The sequence below is a fragment of the Centropristis striata genome, chromosome 19 (assembly GCF_030273125.1).
Source record: "Centropristis striata isolate RG_2023a ecotype Rhode Island chromosome 19, C.striata_1.0, whole genome shotgun sequence".
NCBI lineage: Eukaryota > Metazoa > Chordata > Actinopteri > Perciformes > Serranidae > Centropristis > Centropristis striata.
Genome location: NC_081535.1, coordinates 23,896,630 through 23,923,852, shown reverse-complemented (window position 1 = coordinate 23,923,852; position 27,223 = coordinate 23,896,630). Strand labels below are relative to the sequence as shown.

Below are 27,223 nucleotides of genomic sequence, written 5' to 3'. Positions count from 1 at the left end.
AAGATAACATGTTGTGAATTTTGGATATAATTACATTTATATTTTTTTCAATAACTGTGTTTCTTTTCAACTTGACAACGCTCCGAAGTTAATCGAAATGTTTGATCACACCAGTCAGAAACAATCCTCTGCAGCCACCACTGAAATCTATCAAACTAATAATATTAGTGTAGCTGAATCATTATGAATGAATATACATGCAATAAAAAAATTTGATTCTGAATTTAAATGTCAATGTTATGAATGATGGTTCGAAGCTCGATCTATTCGGCACAATGGGGCAAAGTACACCATTTTATTCATACAATTTTATTGGAAACTCCATAGATGGATGTACATAATATATGGTAAGCAAAACACTACTTAAACAAAGCAAACATGGGTTGGAAAATATATTGTACTAACACCAGGCTTAGGAACCTTCACCGATAAAGAAAAACTATACACAAATAAAATGTTCACATCAAAGTACATAAATTACAAATCTGTACAATCTGGTTATGAAAGTGGATGATCAACGATTACCGTCACTGTCATGTGAACTTTGGCCTGGAATAAGAAGGATTTTTGGTTCTTCCAAAATTCCAAAATACATCTGTGAGTATTAGGGGTGTGACAAGATCTTGTGCCGCGAGATCTCGCGAGATTAAACTCAACGATATTTCTCGTCACGTTGAAATTCAGTCTCGCGAGATTTATGAGTTATCCAAACTTCTATTTGTGACCTGGGGGGCAGTAAAAAGAAAAGAAGAAGAGGAGGAGAAGCAGCAAGCAGCCAGAATGACGTCACAGGGGCTCGTTAAGAAGAGTGGGAACGAATCGAAGCAGCACAGTCCTCTTGCAGCAGTCTCTCCCAGCTGCAGAGCCGGAGTCTGCCAATTGCTAATAGGCTAACAGTTAGCTCTGTAGCAGTACAGTGTGTATGTGCTGCTGCTGCAGGAGGTGTTCACTTAGCGATCTCTGTTTGTTTACAACAAGCACCAGACACTCTGTGCACAGTTAGTGATGCTGGTTAATTCAAGATCCCTATGTTTATGTTAATTAGCCATGCTGCTTTGTTTTGATCAGCTGCTGATGTTGTGCTGTTAGCAACGGCGGCCACAGTTGCGTCTCCCGTGTTTAATCATGTTAGTCATGCATGTGATCACGGATCACGGTCGAAACTGTCGCTAAGCGATTGGGCGACGATAGAAAACCATACATCACCTCCGGAGTCTCGTTAATCCCTCTGGGGGATTTTATTGTTTTTTTCATCTTATTTTAACTTTTATAAATTTTAGTTTTAGTTTTTAAATTTGTGGAAGAAGTAGTTCACTAAAAGCTCATGCTTACATCATGCATGTAAAGAGTTATCATAAAACATTTCAAAATGCATGTGCAACTCGGTTAAATAAAAGTCTGTTGGTCCAGTCATATTTTGTGTCATTGTCGTCTCGTCTCGTTCTCGTGAACCCAATATCGTGTCTCGTCTCGTGAGCTGAGAGTATCATCACACCCCTAGTGAGTATAATTATTAACAAAGTTAGCCATAAACATTTTTTTTCCTAAACTCTGACGGCATTTCTATTCATCATACATTCTATTGTTCAAAGATTCTTCAAAGTAGAAAAGTATCAAAAGTGTGGGTTCTGGTAGCATTACCTCTGGCTTGGTAACTGTCATTGTAAGTGAGTGGGAAAAGGGTGAGGCATTTTTTCACTTTTTGCCAAACAAGAAGTCCTGTCTGTGCAAGGCACAGACAGGCAAGGCACCCTCTGAAGTACACTGCAAATTGTTTGTTTCTTACCAAGATAAAAAAAAAAAAAACTTAGATTAAGAAGTGTTGGATAATTAATCTTGTTTTAAGAGTTGATTTCTTATTTTAAGTGTTCAACATGCTTATTTCTAGATTTAACAATCTTAATTTAAGAAATCTTGTCAAGTGAAATTATCTGTCGATGCAGCAAGATCATTTCCCTCAGACTTAGCATTTTTATCTTGTTTTTAGACACACCTTTTTTGCAGTGTAGTTGTGGATGAAAAATGTTTTGTGTTGCACAGCAACAACTAGAACAAACCTTCCTCTGAATGGCAACATCAAAATAACGTGTATGAAGAATTACATGATTTTTTTTTGCTGAATTGTTAACACAGAGGAGCAAACATAAGGAATACTTGACATTAAAATGTGGCAGTACTATCTAAGAAATGTATAAAAAAATATTCAGTCACTGTTCCACAAAACTGCTCACTTCACTCTATGCTGCTTATTGAATTTTTGGCAAGCATAGCTCACAGAAGATTTCAGCTGTATTGGTCTTCAAACAGCACAACACTTATGTGTCTGACAAGTGTATCACCAATTCGTCAGTCTGTGGTGGGTCACTGTCACCTAGCAATTCTGTTTCAGGTACTAACAAGTCCTTGTTTTGGTCTCGCTCTTCCTGAGACGTCTTGTCAGCCAAGTCCTCATTGTTGGTCTTGGAGTCCTCATTAAGCAAAGCTGCTCGCTCTGTGACAGAAGTGTTGGAAGGGGCAGTGGTGACGTAGCCTGTAGATGTGGATCCACTGCCACTATGATGAGAACCAGCTTTGGTAGCCATCTGTGGTGGGTGGTGAATCTGCTGGTGGGTAATGGGCATGGGTATTTGCATGGGGTAAAAGTTTTGCAGGTATGGGTAAGTTGGCATGGGGTGATATCCATTGACAGGGATGTAGAGCTGTGGGGGACCCATCGCTCGATGCATTTGACCCTTCATGGGCATAAACTGGGGCTGATGGAACGGCGAGGTCTTTTTGGGGCTGGTGTAGCGTGATGCATTTGCCGTGCTCATACTGATGTTGCTCACAGGGCTGGTGCTGAGAGAGCTGGTCTGGGTAGTGTTGCTGGTGCCAGAAGTCTGAACAGAACTGTTATAGTTGGACAGGCTTTCCCAGGAGCGCAGACGTGTGTGGATGTCCTTGAAGCGAGGCCGTCTTGCTTGAAATTCACTCCAACACTCCAGCATCAGGCTGTAAATCCAGGCTGGGCAGTCATCGGGACAAGGCAGTAACTGGTGGCTGCGCACCATCTCGATCACGTCCTGGTTGGAGTAGCCACAATATGGCTGCAGACCATAACTGAAAGTCTCCCACAGCAAGACACCATAAGACCAGATGTCGGAGTCGGTGGAGAACTTGCCATACATAATAGCCTCTGGGGACATCCAACGAATGGGGAAAGGGCTTGGGCCCATGAGATTGTAGTAATCAGCAGAGTAGACATCTCTGAACAGACCCAGATCCAGGATCTTAACAGTGAGTCTATCAAAGACCAGTATGTTTCGGGCAGCAAGGTCTTTATGGACTATTTGTTGGCTGGAAAGGTACTCCATTCCGGCAGCAATCTGAGTGATGACGTGAAGGAAATCAGCCTGCTCCAGTGTGGATTTCACTGTCTTGTCATCATCTGAGCTGCCAACATCTGAGTTGGGTGAGCGCATTACCAGATACTCATGCAGATCCCCGAGGGCCGAGTAGGTGAATAACATGCTCATTGGCTGCTCTTTGGTGACCACACCCAGCAAACAAACAATGTTTTGGTGTTGTATGTGAAAGCGGAGCATGGCTTCATGGCGAAATTCTTCACAGAGAGAGACATCCACCTTGTCCTTTAATGTTTTGATGGCCACTACCTGGGTCTGCTCCACAGGGCCAGTGCCATACATGTGGCCCTTGTAAACCTTGCCAAACCGGTCCTCGCCAAGCTCCTCCATAAACCGTACTGCTGACATGTTAATCTCCCGCAGCTTGCCCTGCAGCAATAAATACAGTTACATGTCATCAAAGTGTATTGCCAACAATAAACCTCATGTACTACTTTATCATTGGAATGCAGCAGTTCATAATTCAAGTGTACAGAGGTCACTTTCTTTTACATTACTTGGTGTTCAGCTCTAAACCAGCACTGCATTAAAACAACTAGTATCCACAGTGGCCGACTCAGACTGTTTGAAGGGCAGGGACCAAAAAATAAAAAGGGCACATTCTTCACAACATGGGGCCCCACCACCACACAAAAAGCTTCCAATTACGATTAGCATTAAGTTAAAAGGAGATCCAGATCAAAGTAATTAATGATATGGTAGTGACAGTTAAAACCATCGAACCAAACCATCTAGGGGAGTCAGGGGCATGCATGAACATTTGTACATTTTTAAGTTAAATGCATCAATCTTGTGCACTTTCAGAGCTAAATGAGAGCAAAAACCTCACATTCGTCGGTTACCAAAGAGAGGAACGTCTGCACCTCATTAGCTAACCACAACATGTTTTTTCAGTTTGCCTTATTCTTGCTCTAGAGGGCACATCATCATAATTTATTGTATGAAGGGGCACCCTAGAGGGCACACAATATTTTTTTCCATGTGTAAAGGGCAGCCAATAAGGCACTTTCTCTCGTTTGCACCACTCTGGAGGGCACGTTAGCAACACTTTTTCAACCATGGAGGTACCAGAAGGGCACTAGAAAGGCATTCATTAAGGCATGTTATCAAATTTTCTTGCTCTAGGGCAGTGGTTCCCAACCTTTTTCTTGAGGGACCCACATTTTTACCATTGTAAACTTTGGCGACCCCCCCCATTGTCCATTGCTTCTATGAAGCCGAACTCAATGTGACTTTCATGGTACCCTCTCTTTTTCTTTTTGATATATTCAGCATTTTCGTCTCCCTGACGCTTCACCATTTTTCCATTAGCTCTGTGTTTCTGTTGTTAGGTGAGGTTACCGCTAGGTGAGGTTACCGCTAGGCAAGGTTACCGCTAGGTGCAGATACCTGTGTATACTGCTGGAGGGATGTTACACATGTCCTTAGTCTTGCGATATAGCCTTTATTTTTAAACTTTTCTATAGTGATTTTTCTACTTTAATAAATGAATTTAATGTAGCCCTTATTGAGTTTTTTTTTTTGTCCCACTAATGAATTAAATGCTGACTCATCTATATTTAACACATTAGATTTATTACATCCCTTAAAATCAAGAGGGCATCGCGACCCCCCATGGATCTTTGGCGCCCCCCTTGGGGGGTCGGGGCCCCCCCTGTTGGGAATCACTGCTCTAGAGGGCACATCATCAGAATTTATTGTATGAAGGGGCACCCTAAAGAGCAGCCAATAAGGCACTTCCTCTGGTTTTCACCACTCTTGAGGGCACTTTTTCAACCATTGAGGCATGAGGGGGGGCAGAATCGGAATTTGTGTTACAAAGTAATACACAATGCAAGTGTACAATGCAAGGTTTCACTGTGTGCTTTGTAGTAATGTAAACATTAATTTGGTAATACTCTATGCACCTCCAACAGCACAGGATACACTGAAATGACATGCTGCCCTAAACTGACATGAATTATCATAATATCTTCTTGGAGAGGGGCTACATAGCCTTTATTATTTCCACTTATCATGTTGCACATTCCTAAATTAATTTTTGCTTAATCATTTATTTTTATTTTGTTAAAATGAATGAGGGGAATGTGTTTTCTAATGCAGTGCTGATGTTGGTCAAATATTAGAAGACATGTTAATAAAGTAGACCTATATCAACAAGCCTCTATACTGTGTGTGCATGTGTGTTACCTGGTTCTTTTGCTGAGCGAGGTGAGACATTTCAACGTCCTGGCTCGGTGAGTTGCTGTGCTGGCATCGAAGTGGTGTGTCAGTTTCTGCCTTTTGCTTATTGCGACACATGCAAACTAGAAAGAAGAGGCAAGCGATGACCAATGGGATGGCAATCGCAGGGATTAGAATGAACAGAATCTCGTTCCGGGGGTTCTCTGGAGGCTCTGAAGATAACAACAGGATAGAGATAGCAGCAAATTGAGTTATCCAATTTTTAATGCATCAACAGTATTTATTTTCTATGTCTTCAAATACATAATCTGTGGTATGAACATATAAACAAGCATCTTAATTGAATAGTCTATAATGACTTACAGACACCTGATGTGCCTTTAACTGACATTTAAATAATCACTTAGGTGATAAGGGGTAAAAGAAGTATTCAGATCTCTTATCTAAGTAAAAGTAGTGATACAACAGTGTAGAAATACTCTTTTTTTTAAAAAGTAAAACACATGCAGTGAAAGAAATGTTTAAGTAAAACATAAGTATTAGCAACAAAATACAGTTTAGTCTAAACATTAAGTACTAATTATGCAGAAGGGCCATTTTAGAATAATGTATATTATATTACTGAATTATAAGTACTGATCAATTATGTTCTTTATTAACTTGAAAGTCCCTAATATTGCAGTTTTTTGTACTATATATACTACCAGGTAGACGATGGATTTCACAAAGGGGTCCATAGTCTTACAGTCTTACTTAATAAGTTTAATCATTCATCACAATTAATTCACAAATAAATTATGTACTATTACTCAGTACAAGTACCTCAAAATTGTAGTTAAATACACTACTTGAGTAAATAGATATAGCGACAATCTATTATTGCTCTCTTCTGTGGAAACAAAAAAGTGTGTGTGTGTGTGTGTGTGTGTGTGTGTGTGTGTGTGTTATTAGTTATTAGTTAGTAAGTAAGAGCACAATTCTTGTGGTATGGTACTTACTGCAGGGCTGGATGTCACACAGGTCCACCCTGAACTTAGGGTCCAGGGTGAAACACCAGGGTGCCTGCATCTGGCCCCCTGGGTTACGACAGAAGTTGTGCCCTCCCCAGAGCTCGGGGTAGTCCTGGGACAGGTGGTGACTATGAGGGTACTGAGAGCTCCATGGCTGGCAGTGATGACCAGATTTAGTGATGCTGACTGTGCCCTTGTAGTCAGCCCCACTTCCATTGTAGCAGCTGTGGTCTGAGGGGTCATCTGTAGGGTAGACAGTGACTCAATGTAAATGCTCCTACACACAATAAGGAGGTGACATTTGTGGTCTTACAAAATGATGACATAGTCAGAACATGCTCACAAATATTAACTAGATTGGTTGCCAGTCTTGTTTAGATTTCCCATTGTGGGCTTAGTAAAGCAAACCTAAATTATACTTTTTGACTTTGGCTGGAATATATGGGCTGAAATATGTGCCACCAGAAACAGAATTTGAATTTTTTATATTTAAATTTGAATTGCTGAACTTGAAAAATTGCATTAAAAATAATTTGAATCACATCATTTGAATTTTGTATTGTTCAATTTGAATCATTGCATTGAAAAACTGAATCTGAATTGTAATTTGAAATTTAATTTATTAGTTTGGAACAGGCGGCAATCTCCGTGCCTGAGCATGGAAGCCACCAGGAAGTGCATAAAGCCTGCAATTCACTGAAAATTCCAGTAGGGGGTGCTAAGTTTGGCTGCAAAAGAAATCTGCCCATTCATTTCAGTGCTAAATTTGAAAACTTCTCACTTGATTTATTACCTCAGAAAAAATTTTCAGGGACAACATTATGGTCTCAATCGCTAGTAAAAAATCTTCTTCAAGACAATTTGATGTCAATAGTTCTAATAATGGCCCCATTTAGAAGAAAATAGAAGATAAAGAATCGTATGATTTGGGGCGTTTCTAGCTTTGATTGACAGGTCACTAACAAGGCGAGCCGTCACCAGGAGAGAAGCAGAGCGTATCCACGGCAACGTGTCAATAAAGTTATATATAACGTTATATAGATAGAAAAGAGGACGTTTAGCGGTTTGGTCTCATAACTTTGACCCTTTCAGTTCTCACAATTCAAATTCAGTTCGCAAAATTCAATTTAAATTTTCTGTGATGAACATTCGGGTAGTTGAGGCAGAGCAATCGAGCACAGATACACAGAGCGCCTCTTCGGCCAATCAGCACATCCTTTTTCTGTGCTCCATTGCTCTGCCTCAACTACCCGGATGTTTGTCGCAGAAAATTGAAATTTAATTTTGTGAACTAAATTGAATTGTGAGAACTGAATGTTCAGTTCCAAACTAATAAATTCAATTTCAAATTACAATTCAGATTCAGTTGTTCAATGCAATGATTCCAATTATACGATACAAATTCAAATTATGTGATTCAAATTCAGTTTCTGGTAGCAGATATTTCAGCCCATACATCTGCTGCAGGTAATAAATTGACTGTGGGTAAGTACCTTAACAATCATACTTCATCTGAACTATCCCTTTAACCAAAACAAACATAATTGTGCTATTTGATGTGATCACAATGGTTTTATATGTGAAAACCTTTGTTGTACATGAGTATTGGTAATGTATGCATGCTAGAATCCACCTACATGGACCCAGTTTTTCTGGTGGCACTCCAATCCTCATGCATGAAGCAGCGTCAGGAGTGCCCGGCCGGGGCAGCAGGTGGCAGGTGGGGAGTTCTAGCTGCATTAGGATCATGGGATTGGAACGGGCAATGGTGTACTCTGTGTGGCACAGGTCGTTCTCCAGGGCCTCGCACTCATCTCGACAGAGCTGACGCCGCCGAGGGGCTCGACTGCCCTCGTCACACAGAGGGAAGACGTAGTAGCAGAAGGATGGGATGGCGAACTTAGAGCACGTATCTGATAGGTGGGTGGAGGTGCCAATCATAGTGAAGGCAGCTTCGAGGGGAAAAAACAGACACACAAATTTACTTACACGAGTTATTTATTGATGCAATATCTAACTAAGAGTTAATTGATTTCTTACCTGTGATGCGGTTTTCACTCTCCCCCTGCATCTGCAGAGACTCAACATAAATACTCTGGTTGCCAATGACGCGAGCGCAGGCAATGCCTCGGTAGGGCTGGCAGAAACCTTTTTCATGCGACCTAAAAAAATAAAAAATACAGCAATTTACAACTAGTACTACAACATAGGGCTGCACGTTTATGGCCAAAATGATAATCACAATTATTTTGATCAATATTGTAATCACGATTATTCATCATGTTAGGGAAAACATCTGTATTTTTATTGCACTACTTTTAAACAAACAATAGGAACAGTTTTTAGTGTATGTACAGAGTGTCTGGTGCTTGTTGGAAACAAACAGAGATCACTAAGTGAACACCTCCTGCATCAGCAGCACATACACAGTACCGCTACAGAGCTAACTGTTTGCCTATTAGCAATTTGCAGACTGGACGCTAAGGGGTTAACATCCCCTCTGGCTCTGCAGCTGGGAGAGACTGCTGCAGGAGGACTGTGCCGATTCGACTCATTAAGAAGAGTAAGAACGAGTCTCCAAAAGTCTCCAATAACAGCAGAAAAAGTCACTGGATTTGTTTTGTTTTTTAAAAACTGTCACAAAGGGTGTCTGAAAAGTCGCTAAATATAGCAACAAAGTTGCTAAGATGGCAACACTGCTTCGCCAGCTTTTACAAATGACGCGTGTTGTTGTGGCGTCGAGTACTACGTCACATCCTGCTTAGCGCTGGCTCGTTATTTATTTAGGCAGCTACATGAAACCTTAACTATGCGTTCGCCCCCTGGTGGTTGGTGGACTACTGGTGTAGAAAGTCCCTGATTAGATATGCAGGAGAGCCTCATTTTAAAATGGAAGTATTGCCGACGATCAGGTTAATTTAATTGTGGCAGCCAAAATTTATATTATATTATATATGATCAGCTAATTTGAGTTTACTACTGATTGACTGGGATCTGTGATAATGAACAAGAAACTGCAGTTGAGAACAGTATGTTTGAAGTAATTTAAAAACAGAATCACCATTAAAGAGATATCTCTGTTTGCTCTGTTGTCTGTAACTGTAATGTCCTGTTCAGTCCATATGTTGCTCTCAGTTCTTTAATGACAACATGTAAGGGATCCTTATCTAAAGTGTTTATGATAGAAAATGAATATATCATATCAATATATCATTTTTGGATTCTGAAAACCCTTTTTTATAAATCACTCAGTATCAATCAGACTCGAATAACGAGCTAATGTACGAGGATAGAGACAAATATTCTGTCAGGAAAATGAACACAGATGCGAAGCGTTCAAAAAAGAAAATGATTAACGTGTGCAAAATAAAAACTACACATGCTAAAGAGTAAGCATGGGTTAAGATAATAACACTGATATTTGTATTTAAATGCCAGAGCTCATTAATTTTCATAATTAATTTGAGTGCTCTTCAGTACTATAAGACTAAAAACCCAACTAATTAATTACGATAGCTCTAATGTTTGGTAAATGCTTAATCTGATGCATCAGATGGTTTGTTCCACAGAACTATCCGAGCAGAAGCAAAAGACATGAAACACACTGTAAAAAAACAACTGATGTTTTTACAGTAAAAAAATGGCAGCTGTGGTTGCAAGAACATTCTACCGTAATAAATATGGTAGAACTTTTTTTAATATTACAGTAAATACGATATTGGCACTGTTTATTTCACGTCTAAGATTGCCATTGTATTCCATTTTTTACTGTATAAATAAAAGATTTTTCCATCAAAAGAAATGCTGTTCTGCTATATAATTGACAAGAAAATACTTTATAAATGCCACATAAATTAAAGATTTTACCATTAAATATTACAGTATATTTTTGTTAGAGATATGGTGTTCAGTAAATTTAACAGTTAGAAAAGTATTTTTTTCAAAAGATAAATGCAAGAATTACAGTGATGGCTTGTATATATATTACATTAAATATATATTAGTGTATTTTACAGTGGAGTAAAAACAAAACTTTAAAAATACTGTTTTGGCTGATATATACATTTACAGTATTTCATTGTTACTGAAAGTGAATTAACTCATTTATCATTTTATGTCGTTCTGTCATGGTTTAGTAGTTTTTCACAGTAAAATCTACAGACATTTTTTACAGTGTACGTCTGCAACCCATCTCATGTCCCTTTTCACACGCACACATGCATGCACCCAGACACACACAGACAAAATCTATTAACTCTACAATTCTATTGTTATTCATCTATTCTGATTTTGTTAGCTCCCCATATCTCTTTATGAGGATGTTTAAAAAATGATGTAATGGAAATGTCATTAAAATTCCTTCTATGAGGAGAAGCAGGTCCACAGGAAGTGTTGGGCTAACTGTTGAGTTCTGCATTTACTCATCAAAGGACTGTTCCTAGAAACTAAGGCTCCACCATACATCATTTAAGCGTCTGCATTGTGCTGTAAGCCTGTGCAATAGTCAGAACGAGAACTTACAAGGTTCTTATTTTCCATGGCTTACGTTACCGGCTGACCCGACCACCCATTACTTGAGTTCAAGTGGTGATACTGTGTAGGCAACACTAGCTCAAGAGCTCTAGCGCCACCAACATGTCAAAGTTGAATGTTTATTAACTTTTGACCCGTTCATCCGAACCCTTGGGCCAATCCGAGCTCAATGGGGTTTTTCGGCCATATTGGATTTTCCGCCATCTTTGATTTGATCAAAAACCTTCCATTAATGTTATACTTTATTACGTTATTGGTAAAAAGTGTATTACATTATTGGGAAATGCACTTTATTACATTATCGGGAAGTTATTACAGTATCAGGTTTTATTACATTTTCAATGGACTCAAGTGCAGATTTTTATTACATTATCGGGGTTATTACATTATCGGGAATTTATTACATTATCAGGTTCTACAAGGCTCTTTGCCATCAAAAGCTCCTCAGTTGTCCCAGTCCAAAAACTATAGATTGCCTGTTGTGTCACAACATGGTCTAAAACACCTATATAAAATTGTAAGAGCAATGTGTAAAATAACTTAATTTTTGCTTGATATTATCTTAAAGTCTGTGACCCAAATCGATTCCACCGGCATTGGACATGCTGTTTACTGGGAAGTAATACATCAGAATAATAACCAACTTTTCCACATTAAAATGACTAACAGAAAAAAATTGTATTAATCCGGTAAGGGTCTGTTTTTTTGTTTTGTTTTTTACTTCCCCTGTCAATGACATCATATCCTATTTGTACATGCATCATTGTTGTGGTCATAAATTGTATTTTCTTAAGTATCAGACAGCTGAGCAAATGTTGGTGGTGGCTCCTGCTGGATATCTTGTATCCACAGAACGACATCGCTCATTTCCTAACAAATCAATAACAATAGGAAACACTGGAGAAAGGACCCGTTTCTTCAATAAGATATAACAGAGAAGTAATGTGAAGATACTGTGGCTGCATGCCAGCATGTGGAGCTGCTGGTTCAGTGTAAGTGCTGTACAGGAAATTGTGTTGGCTAAAGTGATCTGAACTTGTTTTTGAACTTGGCCCGTTGCAGAGGTCGTTCTTGTGTTATGTTTGTGCTTGACTTGAGTCTTAATCCGCAAAACAAACAGACTGAGCCCAAAGTTGGGGCTATACACACAGTGCTTCCTGAGAATAGACACTCACTCTCTCTTGCTGCTCTGTCCTATTCTGTGAAAACAGGATGCTTTTTCCTTTTCATTACCTACAATCAGATTTATGTTGCACAAGTAATTTAATTGAGCTGTTAACTGATAATGGCTCTTGTTGTCCAAATAATTCTATTCTCACTAGCAACAATTTGGACAATACTGATACGGAGTAATCCTACTGGGGCTTTGATTTTGACCCTGGAGCGTACTGTTACATCTTATTGCATACCACAACTTACGAATAAATGAAGGTACGGTGCTGTATTTATTTTAGGCATCAGGCTTTGATCCCTTATTTTCCTGTCCATACACATGTGAAAAGGAGGTGGAAGTGAGTTCCTGAGTTCCTTAGCTGTCTGTTCAGACTAAAGCAACCCTTAGAACAACACATGGGTTGCACTGGTGGGCTGAAGGTTTATCATACCAACACACTGCAGTGATTTAAATACACAGAATCAGGATTTAACACATTTTACGAACTTCTTCCACTGCGACAACTACTGTAGTACTGTATTTTCTGGAATGGAATTTTGTTGGAGATATTTGCTGAATTTGACAAAAAGTGTATTGGCTTAGAATTGCAGACTCCAGCTTTAAATGATTCATATTGTTGGCTGATGATATGCTCCATGGAAGAGGCATTGAGAAACAGTTGGTCTAACTGGGGACATGATTCAGCATTCTTTCCAGTTCAGAGCAGGCCTGTCCAAACCACCGGCTAGTGTCTGACTGCTGGTCAGAAATCCATTCTGAGCCCCATAGTGGTGAGTCAAACCCACAAGAGAGCGAAAAGCTGCATGTGCTGCTATACCCTCATAGTTTGGTTGCATCAACCAGTGCAGCATAGCACAAGATCCTCACCATCACCATCATCCAACAGTCAGTGGAGGTATAAGCGTTTGCTGACATGTCATAGCATGCCCATTATATCTTTGGGCAGGCACTTCTAACACCACTAAAAGTGTGGGGATAATAATAATAATAATTAACTACAGTAACTTCCTAAATTCCAACCTTGCAAATTATCCTCACGCTACAAACCTATAGTCTGAAGAGGGATAGGGCTGTTTCACCTTTAAATCTAATCTGAATTCTAAAGCTAAAACTTCAATATTTCTTACAGGATGATTCTAAAACCTCAACAATCAACAGCAGAAGCAGCTTTACTGGGTTTTCTGGAAAACTTTTCCCTTAGGGTTTTCGCACATGTTCTAGAAGGGAAGAGTTATTCTCTCTAATATTTTAAATAACACAATAAAACCTGTTTCATGAAACTTTTATCTGTGCAGCTACGTTATATATGCGAAGCTAACAGATGTATGTCTGCTCTTAAATTTAAACAGGCCAGTTAGATGGTAATTGTAACCTGGAACTAAGCAACCAATCACACCTGGAGCTATCATACATTCTATTCTGAGAAATAATAGAAAAAAATCTAGTCAATTATCAATCAGTAAGGGCACGGTCACATATTAGCGCAATATTCTCTAGAGTTGAACTCCATATCATGCAAAGATTTGCCACTGTCTCACACTGAATGGAAATCACTGGGAGGTGATTATCTGTGAATGTTAATATCACGCATGTGTGACTGCTCTAAATCCAACCAACATCACATTATGTGGTGTATTAAAACAAGTAACATATATACATTATATTACATACATGTACATTTTTTGTATGTTTGTTTCTATTCTACCCTTAAAATACACAGGGTCATAATGGGGTCTAATCACTACATCCCTTTATGCACATGTCAATAAAAAATGAATTCATCCAAAAAATTGAATGTCTCTCCTGATTGAGCTGGCATTTTCCTTGAACTACATCTACTTCTGTTATTTCTACTACCCCTATTACTTTTGCAAGTGCTACCTACAGTTAGAGTGTAGGATACTGCAAAGAAGGTGTCTCTAAAAACAAGATAAAACACTAAATCTGAGGGAAATGATCTTGCTGCATGGACAGATAATTTCACTTGACAAGATTTCTTAAATTAAGATTATTAAATCTAGAAATAACCATGTTGTATGCTTGAAATAAGAATTGAACTCTTAAAACAAGATAAAGCTACAAGCAGCGATGAACTGGCCCTAGCAGAGTGCACTGCAAATTTTTTGTTTCTTACCAAGATAAAAAAAAACTTTAGCTTTAGAAGTGTTAATTGTGTGATAATTGATCTTGTTTTAAAAGTTAATTTGTTATTTTAGGCGTACAACATGCTTATTTCTAGATTTAATAATCTTAATTTAAGAAATCTTGTCAAGCGAAATTATCTGTCCATGCAGCAAGATCATTTCCCTAAGATTTAGTGTTTTTATCTTGTTTTTAGACACACCTTTTTTGCAGCGTAGACAAAGGCAGTACCCATTGAAAGTGTCAATGTCAGACACATCAGCGACAACACAATTCATGGACTGTGAACTAAGTTCAGAATTCAAAATCGTGAAATATGGTATTAACTTCATTTAAATCTGTAAAGTCAACTTTGAAGAGTGCTCTTGTACGTTTTCATCACCAGAGGACATACAGTAGTGTTCAATATAATAGCAGTCCAATGTGACTAACCAGATTAATCCAGGTTTTTAGTATATTTTTTTATTGCCACATGGCAAACAAGGTACCAGTAGGTGCAGTCGATTCTCAGAAAACCAACAAGACCCAGCATTCGTGATATGCATGCTCTTAAGGCTGTGCAATTGGGCAATTAGTTGAAAGGGGTGTGTTTCACTAGTTTGCTTTGGCTCCGTGCAGACCTGCATACTGCCAAATTGTTTTGACAATGGGGCACTGCACTACAAGTAGGCGCAAAGAGATAAACTGTGTATGTGTGGAACGTGTCCTCGAAGCAGATCGTATAAACAGAACCATTACAGGTTGGTGGGGTCTGCTGTCTGTGTATGTGTCCGATGGGGAGTACAACCCAGGCTTTATGCTGCAGTAGTGATTTGAAAGGTTTCTATTCAAGATTTCCTGCTATGGAAACCTAATTACACTGAAATGCATTGGAACTGCCGTTGAGCTGAGTATGCCCTCATGTTCTCATGACAAAAGGGCTGTTTCCACTGCCGGGCACTACCCGGAATGAGGCGGGTCTCACTTGCAGAAACGCCCCTAATTTGAATACGAGCCGTCTGGAGCCGGCTTTAGTTGGGTCTTTTTTCTCCTCTGAAAACAGCCTGGTTACTGATTGGATGATAAGCAGGATGTGACGTAGTACTCTACACGAAAACAACACACTCCATTTGTAAAAGCCGACAAAGCAGTGTTCCCAACTTAACGACTTTGTTGCTGAATTTAGCAACTTTTCAGACCCCCTTAGCAACTATTTTTCAAGAAAGCGACTGAAGACAAATCCAGTGTCTCCTTCTTACTCTTCTTAAGGAGCCGCTAAGGAGGCTCGTTAGCGGCTCCTTAAGAAGAGTAAGAAGGAGTCGGCTTGTTAAGAAGAGCCGCCGCTAGCGGCAGTTAGCTACAGTTAGCTCTGTAGCAGTACAGTGTGTATGTGCTTCTGCTACAAGAGGTGTTCACTGTACACCAAGCACTGGACACTCTGTGCACAGTTAGCGATGCTGGTTAATTCACAATCACTATGTTAATGATCAGCGGAGACCCTGTGCATAATTAGCCATGCTGCTTTCAGCTGCTGACATTGTGAACAGTTAGTCACGGAGAAAACCATACGTCACCTCCAGAGTCTCTAAATCCCTGGGGGCTAACTTGTAATGGAGACAGGCAGAGTGAGTGGACTTTTAAGAGGGTGTGGTCTGAGACACTCTCGTTCAATTTTTGATAGGCACAGGCTAGGGTTACAGAGTGTGAGTTGTTGATACTCAAAATATCTTAAAAAAAATCTGTCTGCGATGAAAATAGCCTCAATTTGGAAGGTTTTCATTCTGTTGCATAGAAGTATATATATGTGTAGAGGGTGTTTACTTACGATTCATCTGGGCCATGTGTGGGCATCTGTCCTGTGAGTATAAAAACATGAATAAAGTATTAGAAACAGGCACATAATTCATTCAAAGAGAGACCTATTTATCTTTATTACTGTACATGCAAAAGACCACCATGGCCTCCTAATAACATGTTTGATCTTAAACATTTAAGGGCCATTATTGACAGTCGTAAAAACAAGAAGGAGGAGCAATCATAAGTAGGAGTTTTTCACTGAACTTTGATAAATTACTTAGTCGATGCATGGTTTTATAAATGTGAACCTTACCTAGTTTGACATACAGGACGCCTGTGGCATTGATTTCCTTGAGTGAGTTGGAGGCCACACATTGATAATAGCCAGTGTCTGTCGTGTCCAGGTCCTGGATGCGGAGCTTGGATCCTGCCTCTGTCTTGCGGATGAATATGCGTCCCTGCTCCTGGGCCAGAGGGGCATCATTTTTCAGCCAGCGGATGGACGGTCGTGGGTTTCCTGTCACTTTGCAGTGCAGCGTGGCTGTCTGGCCCTGGAAGTGAGTGATGTTGTTGACCGGTTCCTGGAATTCCAGGAAGTAACCTTGAGGAGCTGAAACATGATGTGTTAAAGGAGGCATTAGAAACTGACTTTTATAGAGCACGGTATTATTTCACATTAGTCTCTCATGCTTCACAATCACTGGTCCATTTGCACCATCGAATCATATTGATGCAGGTGTACATCACAGACATTACAACCCCGCAGTTCTAACTATCCATTTGCTGAAGTGCTACACTGCTACACTGTTTGCTGCTGCATATGCCTTCACAACCTCAGCCTAACCCTAAGTTATTTCGCAGCAGAATTGTTGTTGCCTCTCTCAAAGAGCAGTATAAATGGTTCATTTTTGATGCAGTTTATCTGCTTAGAATGGCATATTTCTGCCAGTTCTGCAAGTTGTAAGATACCAATATTAGGCCCCGTTCACACGAGGACGCTCGCGGGTGAAAACGACAAAATATTTTATCGGAAGTGCCTTTCGTTTAGACGGTGACGGCGTTTTGGAGGCTTAAAGACGCAAAAATCTGCAACCACCTTCCAAAGTGGAAAAGTTAAATACGCTCCGCCGTAGCGTGTCCGTCTACACTGCCAAGACGCAAAACTCTGCTCAGATCTGCTCACGTCACGTATGTGTTTACGTCACATACATGCTCCAGTACAGGAAAATAAACAAATGTGGGATTATTTCCATGCGTCGGACCTTCAAGCTGCTCTGGCAGCTCTGATAAACTTACAGGAGTCTCTCCACCAAATGTACAGGATATGTACAGATAGTATTAGTGAACAGAGAAGGATCTGTAATTACCTCTATCACATTTTGGATGCAGCAATTCATCGGAGGCGAGCCAGACGGCTGTGAACGAGACCTGGGCGATCTAGTGGATGGTGGATAACTTTGTGGAAGGAGAAGCTGATGAAAATGTGTGGCGTGAAAACTTCTGCATGCCCAAAGATGCTCTTATCGCTTTAAGTGATGCCGCCTGGCTGCATACAATCGAATTTCACACACTTTTGCGTCACCGTATGCACGCAGATTTCCTCCCGAAAATGCTCGTCTAAACGAGGAATAAAAAGTGAAGACGCGACGCCACTTTTGCGTCTTCTGTTCAGACCGTCCTCATGTGAACGGGGCCTTACTCTCCAGTAGGAGACAGTGAGGGCCACAGACAGGGTTCGTTGACAGTAAAATAGAATAATGACACCCTTATCCTTTAAGTTCTTTAAAATAACAATATCAGTTGCTCACTGGAACAAATGATTAGGGTCCAGGTATTTTTATGAAGACAAGCTGATAACAATGACATTACTGAACATATTTGTCCGGCTGGTGAGTCGACTATTTTATGTCATTTAGAGTTGGGTGCCTTTTTTTTTTTTTTTTTTACTTCTTTCTACTTTTACTCTGCTTATGCCTATTGACTCCATTTCTTAACACTTCTGGAATTTGTATTTTTTAAGGGGCTATGTCAAAACAGTTCACATGCATTTTTCACAGAGAGAAAAAAAATTAATGAAACTTTTAGAAAATGCATATTCACTTCATACAGTTTATATAACATACATCAGGCCAGTGAAAACAGCCAGTTGCCCGATCAGTCAACCAGTGTACTCATACAACACACATAACGGTCATTTATTCCACCAGTAGATTGGGGACAAACTGTTAAACAATATAAAAGAGCCAGATGGTAGATGGGCACTTCATCAACAGCTTGAGGTTCTCAAAGTTTATGAGTTGTACCTGAATGCACCATGTGGGCATTAACAAGCTTCACCTTACAGAGTGGAGCATAAACTCATACCCACTGTATGAGTGAGTGAAAAAACAGAGGTTCCTCCTCAAAACAGCAACAGCTGTTTGTTTACGATCAGCGGTGGACACCAGTGTACAGTTAGCATGCATCTTTGTATACAATAATTGTGCCCAGTTAGCGACAGTGACTCAATGACTATCGGACCAAGTGGGAAGTGTGTGATAGACGCCACACGCAACATCAGATATTCCGGCATGCCGGGATGTCTCGTTCATAGTGGTCCCGCTTCCAACAGTCCGTCCAATTTTCCTCCTCTGTGACATGTGTCATTTGATCCTGGCATCCTGCTTCTGGCACGTTCATAGCACAGGCGAGATGTTACAGAGCCGTAAATGTCCCGGCATGAAACGGCATTATGAAAGGGCTGTATGTCTTTAATGGTTGAGATTCGAGTTCTAAATAAAGCACCTTTTTAAAAAATCAAATAAAGCAACCTCACACAATTTTGCTTGTCATTGCTATAGAAGAGAGGAGAGGAGAAGAGAAGAGAAGAGAAGAGAGGAGAGGAGAGGAGAGGAGATGAGAAGAGAAGAGAAGAGAAGAGAAGAGAAGAGAAGAGAAGAGAAGAGAAGAGAAGAGAAGAGAAGAGAAGAGAAGAGGAGAGGAGAGACAATCTTCCCAAATACTTCCAAAGGCACTTTAAGAAATATTAATGTGATCACTACAGAAAACTGCAGATGAACATTTAATATAATTATACAATATTGGCTCCACCACTAACAATCTAGGCACAGTTAAGCACAGTGACCACAGTCATATGGTAGGTTTCCACAGTGCTCTTGTCACTCTCTTGTCTGCTAGGATGTATTATGCAGATGACTGTATATGGAAATAAAAAGGAAGGGTTAGGGTGCAGAGACACTGATAAACACAAACACACAGAGACACACACTCAGATGTCCTCTGGCTCTTAATACCATCTGGATTTAGAGCAGCAGCCAGGCTCTTGAGTTTACGCAATGGAAAAAGAGAGATGCGTGCCCAGCTTCCCGTCCTGGCAACAACATGAGCTCTCCACAGAGCAGGCTACAGATGAGTAATGCCACCACGCAGCTCTTTAATTATAACGTCTTTCGGCCTACATTTAAGAATGTACTGCAACTCTCAACTCTGCAGGAAAGATGAAACAACTGATATGCAGATCCAAAACAGCTTGATTGTTTCTTGCAATAAGTAGTGATCAACCCAACAAAAGGCTGCTTAACCCTTTGATGCACAACATGGGTCTAAAGTAACCCGACTAAGTTTTTATATTCTTTATCTTTGCAATAAATGAATTTCATCATTCAGTATTGCAGGCTTTCCTCAATTAACTTCTTTTTGATCATCATACATCCTAATGTTTTGTTTTGAAGTTTTGTTTTTTGAATTAAAACCCTTTTTGTATCACTAAGCCTCTAATGCACGAGGTCATTTTTTACCCATGTGTGTAAAGATTAGATTAGATAAGTTTCAACTTTATTGTCATTGCACAGAGTACAGGTACTTATACAACGAAATGCAGTTTAGCATCTAACCAGAAATGCAAAAAGGCAGTAAAGTGCATATATGTACAGTAATATATGTAAATGTCACATAAATAAATACAATAGGGTTTGAGGTTTTGTTCTTTTGTTTTTTTGCTTTTGTTTTGAGAAGTTGATGTAATAATAAGAAACTATTTTTCTTTATAAAGTATGAAAGGAAAAATGGATATAATGATCTGTTGTAATAATAACTTAAAAAAAGATATTCAAACACACAGCCAGTATGAAATAACATGGGAAATGAATGGGGATCATTTTTGACCCATGTTGTGCATCAAAGGGTTAAAGACAGCCTGCATGGCTAGTCAACATTCTCATATTATATGGCACTAGAAGGTAGAAGGTATCATTTGCTACTAACCATTTTATGCTAGCTTGTCGAGAAGGAGGTGAAAGTTAGGGTACATTTTGGCGAGGGGAAAACTTGCATTTTCAAAGAAGTCTCTTCACATCTCACTGCAAAATATCTGAATGAAATTGGATTCTATAGGTCTGGTTTTGGGGGCTAGTGCGTCCATGGCCTGCATAAGTATGCAAGCCTTGTTAACCGTAATCTACATCAGACATCATCATATCAAATCTCTAATTAATTAAGGCTGACCAGCTTGACCTCTCTCACCCAATACTTCTTCTTTTTTTTTTAAAGAAATAAATTCTTACTCAAAGGTGCAACGTAGATCTGTTTACATCAATAAAAACACGGTGGAAGGAAGTGACAGTGTTCCAGATTTTTCAGTTTCAGATTTTTCAGACTTGAAGTGTGTTCGTTAAAAAAAAAAAAATTTAATTTGAAGATTTTCAGCACATTTCAACAACACCACGATAATACTCATAACCATGATAATTTGGTCACTATAATTGTGATATGACATTTTCATATAGTTTCATGCATGCAGTTTCATGGATCCATTTTCAATTATCCACTGGGAGATTAAGACATCATCATAGTCAAAAGCTTCTTTGTAACTAGCAAGGTACTTTTATGGAGGCATGACTGTCTCAAATATCAAAGCAGAAGTGCTTGATAGTGCTGTTCCCAAGAGCTAAAGAGGTAAAGCTGCTTTCTCTCAAAGCCAGGTCTCTGGCAGGCTTCCGAACCTAGTCCACTTGGGCAACCAGCCTGTTTGTCTAAACATCACTACTCAGAGCACTAAGTGATACCAAAAGTAGTGGTGTCAGAGTTTACCTAACTTCATAAAGGAGAAAATTATAATGCATTCCTCTGCTGTGATAAGTTGTGAAGTCTGGCATGGACGAGCACACAGCAAGCAGAAGAAAACTGAGATAGAATCATTAAGCTCGTCAGGAAGGTAGGCTCTGTCATGGGAGAGCAGCTGGATTCAGTATCATAGGTAATGACACTGTCTGGAATACATCTGACTTTTTTTTTTTTTTACCATTACAGGAAATACTGCACAATAATATAATATGGAATAAGGTTAATTTACACACAAGAAAAACCTGAATTTTTAAAATTGGAACCGGGAGGAATGTGAACAAGAGTCTTACATTTCAGAACTTTAGCATATTTTGGTCAGAATATGTGTAGAATATGTGTAGAATAATATTTATTTATATTCCTTAGAGTGAGGACTCAAAAAATATTGCTTTGGAAATGGAGCTACCACTTTCCACTCCCGACTCTGCTGCGCATGTCATTCCTTGCGGAAAGCAAGAAATATCTTAATTATATAAAGATATACTCCCTGGTTAAGAGTGACGAGGTCAGAGCCTAGATGCCTGTATAAATATGTTGCATATATTCTACATCCTAATAAAATTGTATTGTATGTGTGCTGGCTGACTAAATTACAAACAGTGATCCCTGTGAACAGCCTTATACATTAAATAACTGATATATTAAAATGAAAAGGAAAGACTGATTACATAGAAAGTTAGGCATTTAGGTTAGAAGTGCCCTTTCTGTTCTAAAGAATGTTGATGAAAACTATTAGTGCTCGGTGCTCACTTTGGTCCCTGGAGAACTGTCATGCAGACAGTCCTCACGGTGTACAATTCCATTTCCTACCCTGGTATTAAACAGACCCTGCTGCAGCAGTATTGAAGCTTCCCCTTAAATTATAACTTGACTGATGCTCACAGGCCAGGAGGCCGCACTGAACACCCACCATGCTGCACAACAGAGCTGAGCTGAGAGGAAAGGCTTAAAAACCAGAAGGCATAACCATTATAAACTTGTTTCATATCGTTAATGAATTCTTTAATGCAGCTGAGAGCAGATTGTTGCCATGAATTCATTAACACTGAAGTCTTCTGGCTTTGGTGTTGTAATGGGGTAGTTTCGGATTTACCAAAAATGCACAATAACACAAACAAAATAACTGATCGAGGCACTGAACTTGATGTCCTCCACAGTGGAAAAACAGAATATAGGCAAGAACCAATTATTATATGTGCTGACTGCACCTAAGAAAAAAAATGTTTACAATTTAAATAAAGCTTAACGCTTAATTAATTAATAAATAAGCAATTTACACATTTATGTTTTACCACAATGTGCTTTTTTCCTTCAAAATCAGGAAGCCAGTGTTTTTAAACATGTGAAAATGATGACTGCTAGTTTCATGTATGTGTATTTATCAACCTCAATGGCAAATCATGTTAACAATTTGTACTGTTAATGGAATAATGTCATTTATTCAGATTAGCAGCAGTAACTATATAGCAGTGGACGCTATAAACATGTCTGGCAACTCACAGACACTTTATATGATTTACATTGGTAACAATAGGGCAAATGGTCTATACATCACTACAGTCATATCATATTTAACCACAATAGAAAAAGGGCACACCTCTTAAACAAAGTGTAATTAATGGAGTGTCTGAAGATTATACCATTAACTGTTATAGCATTAAGAATGTGGAAAACACAAATGAAGAGCCTCAGCATTCATTTACGATGAAGACACTGCAGTGTTTCCTGTAGGATTTCTTTCAGCAGCTGAGGTTTATTTGTCCTTTGGATGGTGTGCGCGTGTAAATATCAGGTATAAAAAAATAACACTCAACTGAAAAAAAAGCTTTTTAACCAGTGTTTCCCACAGGATTTTCTGAGACTATGATGGGGAGACCTGAACAAAGTATAGAAAATGTCCTAAAAGCCTAAATTTGGTGCCTCTCACACATTCTAATGCCACTATTCCATCTTAATCATTGCATATTTTAATTAATTATTGTAAAGGAGAATACAGGTTCTGCTATGTTTTATTGAAGGCATCATATTTTGACAGTCTTCCAGTAAATTCTGTGGTGGATTCTGCTAACACATCCATCTGCTCATATTTTGAAAGCTACATATGTTTGCTTTTATTTTGAAGTCTAACCTCACTCGGAAACTGGAGTAATGCTAACAGAGTGCTCGCGCTGTTACAGTTGCTATGACATTTTGAGTGTTTGACATCCCGACAGTGTTCCATTAGCTCTTTCCTGCGGGGAGAGAGTGGAAGCAGAGCTTACCGCTATGTCACTGCTACAGAGTTTAAAAAATACAATATAGAGCACAATATAGCAGCGACGGGCTGCCGCTACTAAATTAATAGCGGAAACCATGCGTTGTCCCTGGCCTAGCCTCTGGGTAGCTCTTGAGTCACCTCTGGTTTACCTGGGCAGCAGAAGTGCCTTAAGCCTGCCAAAAAATGAAGGCTCATCAAGATGTGCCCCCATCCTTAGGCCCACTCCCTGGATTCCTCGACCCCACAAGGTGAATCAGTGATGGGCACTGATTGATGATCCCCCTTCAACCATCTATTCATCCCCTAGTACTTGACCGACCCCCTCATCCCAACCCCCAACTCCCACCCCCATCATCAGACCCCTCAGTGTCTGTTCATCCTTGCAACGACTACTCAGTCCAGAAGCGGGAGACACAGATATTGTCTGGAATAAACAAATAAGTAATAATTTCTGATTGTCTGCACACTTGTGAAATATGTATCTTACCTTCGGCTGTGGGTGCAGCTCCACTCTGAGCTTCAGCAAGACCATCTGTATCCACTGACAGACCTGGATCAGCTGCAGAAATAAGCATAGAGAGGATACAGAAGTTAAAACTCAACCTTGCTTAAACAAGTCTAACTCAGTGGTGACGGGGTTCCCTACAGCCTGCAAAGTTTCTATAACATAAAAATACTTTTTTTTGTAGGGGCTTGGCTGTAGTGGAGTTAGTCCTGACCCTCTCTACTCCTCCCCGGCCTCCTCTCTTAACAACCTCTGTCCTCTAACATCCAAACCTGCTCGCGACACCTCTCCCAGTCCGTGGCTCACTGAAGTCACCAGAGAACATAGGACAGGACTCAGAGCAGCAGAGAGGAAATGGCGCAAATCCAGGGACGCCCCTGACCTCGACAACTATAAAAATCTCCTCACGTCTTTCACCTCCAGCCTAAAATCAGCCCAGACCACTAATTATCAGGACAAGATCTGACAAGGACAAGGCTCTGAATTCACTCCTACATCCACCACCCCCTCTCTCCTCCACTCTGCTTACTCCTGACAGTGCTGGGCCTCCTTCTCTTCTCAATCTACACCACTTCACTTGGGGCAATCATCTGCAATCATGGCTTCTCATATCACTGTTACGCCGACGATACCCAGCTGTTCCTGTCCTTTCCACCAAATGACCTCACAGTCTCAGCCCTTATCTCTGCTTGTCTTGCTGATATCTCCACTTGTATAACAGAACATTCTCTAAGACTGAGCATCTAGTCATCCCGGCCCTCCCAGCCCTACATCAGCCTATCAATGTTCAGCTTGGATCCATGCAATGTTCAGCTTGGATCCATCCAACTCATCTCTCTGCACTGGCTCCCAGTCGCAGCCTGCATCAAATTCAAAGCCTTGTCTCTTGCTTACAAGACAGCAATGGGAACAGCTCCTACATATCTGAGCTTTGTTCAGGTCCACAAACCCACACGCCCATTACGCTATTCGAGTGAAAGACATCTGGCTCCTCCGCCGATGAAAGGCTCTACGTCTCAAACTAGACTCTTCTAGTTTTAAAAAAGAGGCTGAAGACCCAGCTCTTTACTGAATACCTACACACATTATCAACACACAGAACGCATAAAAAATAAAAAATAAAATCTGCACTCACTGCTGAAAAGCACTTGCGTCCCAAAAACACTAGAAACTTTAACATTAACAGCACTTCTGTCCTAACAGCACAGAAACATAGTACATGCCACTTATCCTTGATTATTCTTGTGTTGTTTCTCTATTTCATCTTTGCATGTGTTGTATGATCTCTCAAATGTACGTCACTTTGGATAAAAGCGTCTGCTAAATGACATTGTAGATGTAGATTTTAGATTGTATGAAAGTGTCAAAATGATCATTCCGCAGAGAACAGTCTGTATTCACAAACTGTGTCTTTCAACAAGTCCTCAGGACTTCTGTCACAACTATACTATATGCAGTCAGAAAGTGCTGCTGCAGTGCTATTATTCTCAGCTGCAATGATGATGCAGAGACACAGAAAGCACAGATGTGAAAGACTTGGAAACACTGACCAATCAGAGTAGACTGGGCATTTTGGGCCAGGGGGCTTATAGAGAGTGACAAAATACATTTTTTTTACCTCTTTCCATTAAAGTATTGTGACAATGTGATTTATTCGTCACATACAGTGTATGTCTTCTCAAAACCATATTAATCAATCTCTTCCAAACATGAAAACAAAACCTCCTCAATCATCTATAACAACTAAATATTATACCAAGTAAAGCAAGCAAGCCACTTGAAAGATGTATAGTTTTATTTGATCAAAGTTTAACTTTGATCAACTAAATGTAGTCTGGAGTTTTGTGTAGATGTGGATGTTCTGTTTGGTGTGTGTGTTGCCTACAATCATTGCATTGCACAGGATTGTTCATTTGTTGATTATTTGAATATTCCAACACATAAATTATTGTTTTTCATCAGACAGACACGGATTCTACAAATTCAATGGTGTTTAATGGTTAAACTATTAATCACATAAATGGCTAAACCATTAAACACACTAATATTTAGACTATTTATTGTAACACAAGTTATCATCTACACTAAGTGCATATTTGGGGTGATGTATATGATATTTTGGATGTGCTTTATGTTGAACAATCCTTTCCTGAACTACATCTCATTGGCTGTTGTTTAACCCAAATGACCAAATAAACATATTGTTTGTTTATGTGAAGCCTCCTGAGCAAACTAGCTTTTTGCTCTGATATACACTGAATATTATTTAATGAGCATGATTTGTCTAATGGATCCTCTGGCTGCTCTGTGAGATCGGGCCTGGCTCTCCCTTGGAGCGAATCAGGATCAGGCACATGTGAGAAGACACATGGTACGGCTTGGCTATTGTAGCTTGATTTGACTTAGCGCTGGCTCGTTCCTTCCCTATGATACGGAGCATGTGCTCGACAGATGTGGGAGGTGGAGGAAATTGGTGGTGCTGAGGACTTCAGTGAACAAGACCATACAGCATTCCTTTCAGGAGCCCTACTTCCTTCTGTAGATTGGAGTTTAATCCAGCCATAGATGTAGGCAGACATGTAGACAGATCTCCCTTAGTATGAGAAGGATAGATTACTTCACTAAATATTTATCAGTGAACAACCCTCACTTTTAGACATCCTTACAAAGTCTGCTAAACGTCATTGCAGCTATGATCAGGAGCATGAGCAGAAAACATCAAAAACAAACTCTGGTCTTTGTTGGAGCTTTCTTGATCAGCCCGCTGCTCCCATCTGTAAGAGATCTACTGCAAACTTTAAACAAGTCAAAACTCCATGGAATCAACACAGAGTGATCTGTTACTGAAAGAACAAAAGCATTCTCAGTGAAGTATGCAGGCAAACTGGCTGTGGGATTGATTTGATTGATTTATTTATGCATTTCCATAAAGGCCTAGAGTCACTAAACTCCAAGGTTAAGAAATCTCTCCCCACAACCTCCATCTTTCCTTGTTCTGGATGTGTTTGCAACACTGTTGTCCTGTTGTCTGAGCTAGCAGCGTCCTGCTCATGCTCCCATTCTGCTTTTATACCATCTGAATAAATGGCTCATGAATTAATTAATCAATAACCCATA

General features: G+C 39.8%; 1 protein-coding gene across 1 annotated transcript in view; it reads right to left on the bottom strand.

Moving 5' to 3' along the window:
• Window positions 1-270: 270 nt before the first annotated feature.
• ror2 (receptor tyrosine kinase-like orphan receptor 2) overlaps window positions 271-27,223 on the bottom strand; it is a 55,670-nt gene continuing 28,717 nt past the window's right edge. The window contains exons 2-9 of the mRNA XM_059358600.1: window positions 24,089-24,160; window positions 16,537-16,833; window positions 16,252-16,282; window positions 8,639-8,760; window positions 8,236-8,550; window positions 6,587-6,841; window positions 5,595-5,800; window positions 271-3,773 (exon numbers count right to left, since the gene is read on the bottom strand). Coding sequence (XP_059214583.1) covers window positions 2,316-3,773; window positions 5,595-5,800; window positions 6,587-6,841; window positions 8,236-8,550; window positions 8,639-8,760; window positions 16,252-16,282; window positions 16,537-16,833; window positions 24,089-24,160 — 2,756 coding nt within the window. The 3' untranslated portion in view covers window positions 271-2,315. The remainder of the gene's footprint in view (window positions 3,774-5,594; window positions 5,801-6,586; window positions 6,842-8,235; window positions 8,551-8,638; window positions 8,761-16,251; window positions 16,283-16,536; window positions 16,834-24,088; window positions 24,161-27,223) is intronic.